The 8,544-nt window shown below is 39.3% G+C and overlaps 1 protein-coding gene across 1 annotated transcript; it reads right to left on the reverse strand.

Annotated features, from left to right (window-relative positions):
* Positions 1-5,710: 5,710 nt before the first annotated feature.
* Positions 5,711-8,008, reverse strand: LOC138903905 (uncharacterized; the record flags this gene model as incomplete). The annotated part of the gene is made up of 2 exons (XM_070192478.1): positions 7,586-8,008; positions 5,711-5,830 (listed from the first exon to the last, which is right to left on the reverse strand). Coding segments are annotated over exons 1-2 (543 nt in total), but the record flags the coding sequence as incomplete, so codon positions are not given.
* Positions 8,009-8,544: the final 536 nt, after the last annotated feature.

Consider the following 8,544-nt stretch of genomic DNA (forward strand, 5'->3'; position numbering starts at 1 on the left):
CGGCGTGCAACCCGATCCTCCAATATATTCATTATAATCAATTCTTATAGAAGACATTTCCCCTATAAATGCAACAATTAATATAAAATTATAAGACAACAAGCATACAATAATTATGATTTAATTATGAAACAAGCAAAGGCAAATAGCAAATTATTATAGAAATTAGAGAGAAAATATGCAGTTTAATATATTATATGATAAATTTCAAATAACAATTAAGGCACATAATTCAAATAGCATGTAATAATTAATGCAGGAATTCAAGAATTAATATTTGACAAAGAATAGGAGAGAAACAATTATTATAATAATTAATTAATGATTTAAAATAATTTATAATTTTTCAAGTAAGCGAGCAAACAATTAATTTGACGACGTATAGACACTCGTCACCTCGCCTATACGTCATTCACATGCAAATCACATAACAAATAATTTAAGGGTTCTATTCCCTCAAGTCAAGGTTAACCACGACACTTACCTCGCTTTGCAAATTCCAGTTAATTACTCGACCACACCTTTTCCTTTTAAATTTGTCTCCAAAAGCTTCAAATCTATTTACAAACAATTTGATATACTCAATACGAATCATAGGAATTAATTCCATATGAATTTACTAATTTTTCGGATAAAAATCCGAAATTCATTAAAAATTTCGACAATGGGACCCACGTCTCAAATTTCAAAAAAACTCGCGAAATACAAACACCCGTTCTTCTACAAGTTCAACCATATAAAAATTATCCAATTCCGATATCAAATGGACCTTCAAATCTTAAATTTTTGTTTTTGGAAGAATTTATAAAAATCTGATTTTTTTCCCATAAATTCACGGATTTATGATATAAATGAGTATGAAATCATGAAATATAGTCAATATAGGATAAGGACCACTTACCCCAATATTTTCCCATGACAATCGCCCAAAATTTGCCTTACCCGAGCTCAAAAATGGAAAAGAGTTGAAAATGGGTCGAAACCACATTTCTTGAATTTAAGTTCTGTTTCTGGGATTTTTACCCTTCACGAACGCGGTCAGTACCTCGCATTCGCGAAGCAAAAATTCCTACTGCCCAATTTTACTCTTCGCGAATGCGAGGGCTACTTCGCAAATGCGAAGCTTGCCTGGCTTGGCCTTCGCGAACGCGAGATGCCCTTTGCGAACGTGAAGGCAATTGTCCTAGCCACCCCTTCTCCCTTCACATTTTAATCTATTTTTCACATAAAAACTTTTCAAAAAATTGTACGGACTGCGCACGCAAGTCGATGAATGATACATGATGCTTTTCGAGTTCTTAGAACACAGAATTACTTATTAAATTTAAAGATGACATTTTGGGTCATCACATTGGTATATTTGGTTGGGGTCCCGGGGGCCTCGGATATGTTTCGGGTATTATCGGATCATTTTGGGCTACTTTGGATGCTAGTTTTCCGATGTCTGGTTTTGAGCCTCTCGCGTTCGCGAAGAAGGATTTGGCTTCTGGGATTTTGTTCTTCGCGTTCGCGAAGATGGAACTCCTGTTGTTCGTCATCTTACTTGGAAGCTTATATCTCGCAATCTATAAAGAATTTGGAGATGATCTTAAAAATAAATGTTGTAGCCCTTTGTGTCTCGTTTTCAGAACTTCAAACCGTTTGGAATTTAGATTTGTGTACAAAATATTATGGTGGATATACTACAGGCTGTCTGGGAAGAGTTTGGAAATCGCGAAGAAGAAATGTCTGCTGCACATGGCTGATTTGGAAGCTTATATCTCTCAATCTATAAGGAATTGGAAGATGGTTAAAAAATAAAAGTTGTAGTCCTTGGTGTTTATTTTCCATAAAGTCAAACCATTTATCATTTGGAGTTTTGTACAAAAGTTTATGACCATTATACTAGAGATTGTCTGAGAAGAATTCTGAAAATGACTATTGGGGAAATTGTTCATTACGAACACGAGGGGAAGGTCACGAAAGCGAAGAACAAACCCCTAGACAGCAGAACAAAGTCCAAAAATGAGACTTCGTCTTATTCTTCCATTATTGGACTAAGAAAGCTCGGGTGAGGCGATTTTTCGAGAGTTTTTCAAGGAAAATATTAGGGTAAGAATTCCTAACTCAATTTCGGTTAAAATACATGAAATTAGTGAATTGGGTTGAAAATGGTAGAAATTGTTTATACCTTAAATTGAAGATTTAGAGGTCGAGTTGTTATCGGAATTTGATAAAATTGGTATGGTTGAACTCATATCGGAATGGGTGTTCGGATTTCGTGAAAATTCTGTCGGGTTCGAGAGGCAGGCCCCGCGTTAACTTTTTATTGACCTTTAAAAGTAGCATTTTAAGTCGACGTTTTATTATCCGGAATTATTTTCGATGAATTTTAATGAAGTTATACAATAAATTTGGATAGATTTGAGCTATCTTGAGGTCAATTCAAGCAAGAAGATTATTTTGGAATATCGACATAACTTCAAAAGGTAAGTATCTTGCCTACCCTTGTGTGGGAGAATTTTCCCTTAGGCATTGAGTCTTATGTGGAAATTGTGTAATTGAAAACCATGTACGCGAGATGACGAGTATATACTTAGTTTATATGTGCAAATTATATCGGTTGAAATTCGTAGACACCCTTATGTATTAAATTGGAAAATTGTTGGAACTTACTAAATCCTTGATTTGTCATGCCTCATTCCTTGTTTGTCGATTTTGTATTTTATATGTGTCACGACCCAATTTTCACCTATAGGTCATGATGACGCCCAACACTACAAGAATTTTGTAATAAAACTCTTCTTACTTGCAAGAATTTAGACAATATGGAAAGATTTAGTAAATTAAAATAACCAAGAACATAATTAAAATCCAAACATTCTACTAGTGTGTGTGCCAAGACCTGGTGTCACAAGTGTATGAGCATCTAGTAGATTATACAAAAATTTCCAAATACTGTCTAAAATAAAGTAGACGGAATAAAAATTTCAGGAAGAGGCACTAGTTGCTGCAGAATGGCTCAGAATGGCACCTCACCACTAAGCCTCTGGATATCGTGGGTGCGCGCCGATAGGTCCAACTATAGCACCTGTCTCAGGTCCTGCACAAAAAGTGCAGCAAGTGTAGCATGAGTACGTAAACAACGTGTACCTAGTAAGTATCAAGCCTAATCTCGAAGAGGTAGAGACGAGAGGTCGACTTTGACACTCACTAAGGTTCAATAATACTAATTGAAATAAAATGTAGAATTATTTAAATCAACATGATTCATAAGTCTAACAATAATCTTATTTAACAAACATAAATAATTAAATTCCTTCAAATGCAACAATTTCTAATCTATTAATTAAATTTACAAGCTGCAATTAAATATCAAGGCGTCGTGTAATTATTATTATTATTATTATTATTATTATTATTATTATTATTATTATTAGGCAGGATTTCTACCGAGGCAGTACGGCCCGATCCATAGTATCGTGTACACTACCGAGGGACGTGCGACGTGATCCATAGATGCGTCTATACTGCCAAGGCATTCGGCCCGCTCCACAAGAAAGGATGACATTTTCTTATGTACCTCCGGAACGAGAGTATATTTATATAAGATTAATTCGAGAGGATGAACAATTTCTTTTAATAATTAATTAATTTAAACAGAAAATTAAGTGTATGAGGTTTCCATCTTGTACTATATTTCCCTAAAATTTCACAATATAGTTCAAATAATTTAATTAAATAAAGGATACAATTTACGCACATAATTCATGCTTTGAGTCCTAAACTACCCGGACTTTAACATAGATAGTAGCTACGTACGGACTCTGGTCACCTCGTGCGTACGTAGCCCCCCACAATTAGCAACAATTATTAATTTAATCACCTATGGGGTAATTTCCCCCTCACAAGATTAGACAAGAGCCCACGTGCCCGGATTCTGGATACTTTTGGAGGAAAACTTTGCCCATAATCTCAAGAACTCAAATATATAATTTCTATCCAATTCCATAACCATTTTCGTGGTTAAAATCTCATTTTTATAAAAATCTAGGTTTTTCATCTAAACCCATGATTTCTAAGATTTACCAGTTATAATCTACCCATAATCTATATATTTAACTCAAGGTGTATAGAATTAACTTACCTTCCAATTGCTAGTTGAAATCCACTCTCAAAAAGCTCTGAAATCGCCGAAACATGGAAGAAAAACGAACTAAAATGAACTGAGCCTCGTCCGTTTTTAAGGTTCTGTCCAACCAGGTTTTTCGCACTTGCGGCTAGCTAGCCGCTTCTGCGGCTCCGCATATGCGGCTTTTCCCCTAAGCCGGCCCTTCGCTTCTGCGACTTGTACGTCGCACCTGTGCCTTCTCCACACCTGCGCTTCTTTCCTTCACATCCGCGCCTTCGCAGGTGCGGCCCTTTTTCCGCGTCTACGTTTCTGACAGAACTAGGGAGCTTCAGCTTTGGCTCTCAATTTCCAACTTAGTACGAGCCTCGTCCGATTAACGCTCGGGGCCCTCGGGGCCCCCGAGGCCCCACCTGAACTTACCAAAAAGTTTGAAATCATAAAACGGACTTGCTCGAACACTCGAAACTCGTAAAACAACATCAAAACTAAGAATCATACCTCAAACCAAATTGATTCAACTTAGAAATTTCAAAATTTTCAAACTTACTCCGAACGCGCCAAAACTTACTTATACTACTCGGAATGATACCAAATTTTGCGTGCAAGTCTTAAATCACCATACGGAACTATTCCTAAACTCGGAATTTCAAACGGACCTCGATTACTCCAAAACTTACTCCAAACCAAATTTAAAGAACTTTAAACCTTCAAATAGTTGATTTTCACTATTAAGCGCGGAAATGCTCCCGGGTTATCCAAAACCCAATTCGAACATACGCCCAAGTCCGAAATCATCATATGAACTTATTAGAACCATCAATTCTCAATTCCGGGGGCGTTTTCTAAAAATGTTGACCGAAGTCAAACTTGGACTTTTAAACCCAAACTAAGGAACCAAGTGTTCCGATTTCAATCCAAACACTTTCAAATCCCAAACCAACCATCCCCGCAAGTCATAAATCAATAAAAGCACATACAATGAGTTTTATTTAGGGGAACGGGGTTCTAAAAGTCAAAATGACCGGTTGGATCAATACATTCTCCACCTCTTAAACAAACGTTCGTCCTCGAACGGGTTTAGAATTGTACCTGGAGTGCTGATTAAGTGTGGATATCTGCTCCGCATGTTTTCCTCGGCCACCAAAGTCGCTTCCTCAACTGGTTGGCCCCTCCACTGGACTTTTACTACAGAAATTCTCTTGGACCTCAACTAGCGAACATGTTTATCAACAATGGCAACTAGTTCTTCTTCATAGACCAAACTATTATCTAGTTGAACTGTTCTGAAGTCTAACACATGTGATAGGTCGGCATGATACTTCCAGAGCATAGATACATGGAAAATCGGATGAACTCCTGATAGATTGGGAGGCAAGGGAAGCTCATAACAACCTCCCTAACTCGTCTCAACACCTCAAATGGGCCTATAAACCTTCGGTTCAATTTCCCTTTTTTCCCAAATCTCATGATTTCCTTCATAGGTGAAACTTTCAAGAGAACTTTTTCACCCATCATAAATGATAAATCACGCACTTTCTGATCCGCATAACTCTTCTGTCTGGATTGTGATGTACGAAGTTGCTCCTGAATCAACTTTACCTTTTCCAAGGCATCTTTCACCAAATCAGTACCATATAAATTAGCCTCACCGGGATCAAACCATCCGATGGGCGATCGATATCGCCGACCATATAAAGCCTCAATGGAGCCATCTTGATGCTGAATTAGTAACTGTTATTATAAGAAAACTTGGCCAAAGGCAAGAAATGATCCCACTGACCTCCAAAGTCAATCACACATGCCCTGAGCATATCCTCTAAAATCTGAACTGTCCGCTCTGACTGCCCTGTCGGTCTGCGGATGAAAGGCTGTGCTGAGCTCTACACGGGTCCCCAATTCATTATGTACTGCTCTCCAGAAATGTGAAGTAAATTGAGGGCCCCTATCTGATATGATGTAAATTGGCACACCGTGCAACCGAACTATCTCCTTAATATATATCTGGGCCAACCTCTCTGAAGTATACGTAGTCACAATCGGAATAAAGTGTGCCGACTTGGTCAACTTGTCAACAATCTCCCAAACTGCATCAAACTTCCGCAAGGTCCGCGGCAATCCAACTACAAAGTCCATAGTGATGCGTTCCCATTTCCACTCTGGTATAGTCATCTGCTGAAGTAGGCAACCTGGCCTCTGGTGCTCATATTTCACTTGATGGCAATTTAGACACCTAGCTACATGCTCAACGATGTTCTTTTTCATTCGTCGCCACCAATAATGCTGCCTCAGGCCACGATACATATTCGTAGCACCTAGATGAATAGAATACCGAGAACTGTGCGCTTCCTCTAGGATCTTTTTCCTCAATCCATCCACATTAGGAACATATAGACGATCCTGGAGCTGTAGAACACCATCCGCGCCAATAGCAACTTTCTTGGCACCACCCCGTAGTACCGTTTTTTGAAGAACCATTAAGTGTGGATCATCATACTGGCGAGCCTTGACCTACTCAATTAGTGAAGATTGAGCTACGACACATGCAAGAACGCGGCCGGGCTCTGAAATATCCAGCAACTAACTCCAAATCATGTATCGGATAATTCTTCTCGTGGGGATTCAGCTGACGTGAAGCATATGCAATAACTCACCCTTCCTGCATCAATACATAACCCAAGCCAGCGCGTGAAGCGTCATAATATATTATATACATCCCTGAACCGGAAGGCAATACTAACACTGGTGTTGTGGTCAATGCTGTCTTGAGCTCCTAAAAACTCACCTCACAATCACCAGACCATCAAAACGGAGCTCCCTTCTGGGTTAATTTGGTCAAAGGTGCTGTAATAGATGAAAAACCTTCCACGAACTGACGATAATAATCTGCTAAACCGAGAAAACTCTTGATCTCAGTCGCCGAAGTGGGACGATGCCAATTTTGAACTGCCTTAATCTTTTTGGTATCAACCTTAATAACCTCGTCTGATACAATGTGCCTCAAAATGCTACAGACTCTAGCCAAAACTCACTTTTAGAGAACTTAGCGTATAGTTTTTGTTCCCGCAGCGTCTGAAGCACCACTCTCATATGCTACTCGTGCTCCTCCTTACTGCATGAGTAGATCAAGATATCATCAATGAAGACAATGACAAACGAATCAATACATGGACTTAATATCCTGTTCATCAAATCCATAAACGTTGGGGCGTTAGTCAAACCAAAGGACATCACCAGAAACTCATAATGACCATATCTAGTCCGGAAAGCAGTCTTCGGAACATCAGAATCCCGAATCTTCAACTGATGGTACCCCGACCTAAAGTTGATCTTAGAGAACACCCTAGCACCCTGCAACTGGTCAAATAGATCATCAATACGTGACAACGAGTACTTGTTCTTAATAGTGACTTTGTTCAATTGTCGATAATCAATACACATCCGCATAGTACTATCCTTCTTCTTCACAAATAATACCGGTCTGACGAACCCTTTGGCTAGTAACTCCTCAAGTTGTTCTTTCAATTCTTTAAATTCTTTCAGATCCATGCGATACGGTGGGATAGATATAGGCTGGGTATCTGGAGCAAAGTCAAAACAAAAATCAATATCACGATCGGGTGGCATGCCTGGAAGGTCTGAAGGAAATACATCGGAGAACTCTCGAACTACAGGCACTAAGTCAATAGTTGGAGTCTCTGCAGTAGTATCCCGAACATAGGCTAGATAAGCCAAACAACCCTTCTCAACCATTTGTTGAGCCTTCATAAAAGAAATTACCTGATTAGATGCACTACCAGACGAACCCTTCCACTCCAACCTAGGAAATTCTGGAAAAGCCAAGGTAACAGTCTTGGCATGGCAATCTAGGATGGCATGATATGGAGATAACCAGTCCATGCCCAGGATAATTTCAAAATCGATCATCTCAAGCAATAGGAAATCTACTATAGTTTCATAACCACAAAATATAATAATACAAGACTGGTAGATTCGATTCACAACAACAAAATCGCCCATAGGAGTGGACACATAAATATGAGTACTCAAGGAATCACGAGAAACATCCAGAAATTGAGCAAATAGAGAGGACACATATGAATATGTAGATCCTGGATCAAGTAATACGGAGGCATCTTTGCCGCAAACAGAAATAATACATGTAATCACTGCATATGAGGCCTCTACATCTGGTCTGGCCGAAAAAGCATAGAACCGAGATGGAGCGCCAACTGGCTGGCCTCCGCCTGGCTGACCTCCACCTCTAAGACGACCCCTACCTACCTGTCCTCTACCTCTTTGAGGTCGGACAACTGGTGGAGTTCCTGGTGCGGTAATCACAGGCTGTTGACCCTACTGCACTGGTCTACCCGAAGTTTGGGGCAAAATCTCCGCATGTGACAACTCTTCGGTGCAATGGGATAGTGACTAGGAGT

Source organism: Nicotiana tomentosiformis, unplaced genomic scaffold (genome assembly GCF_000390325.3).
Source record: "Nicotiana tomentosiformis unplaced genomic scaffold, ASM39032v3 Un00125, whole genome shotgun sequence".
NCBI classification, from domain to species: domain Eukaryota; kingdom Viridiplantae; phylum Streptophyta; class Magnoliopsida; order Solanales; family Solanaceae; genus Nicotiana; species Nicotiana tomentosiformis.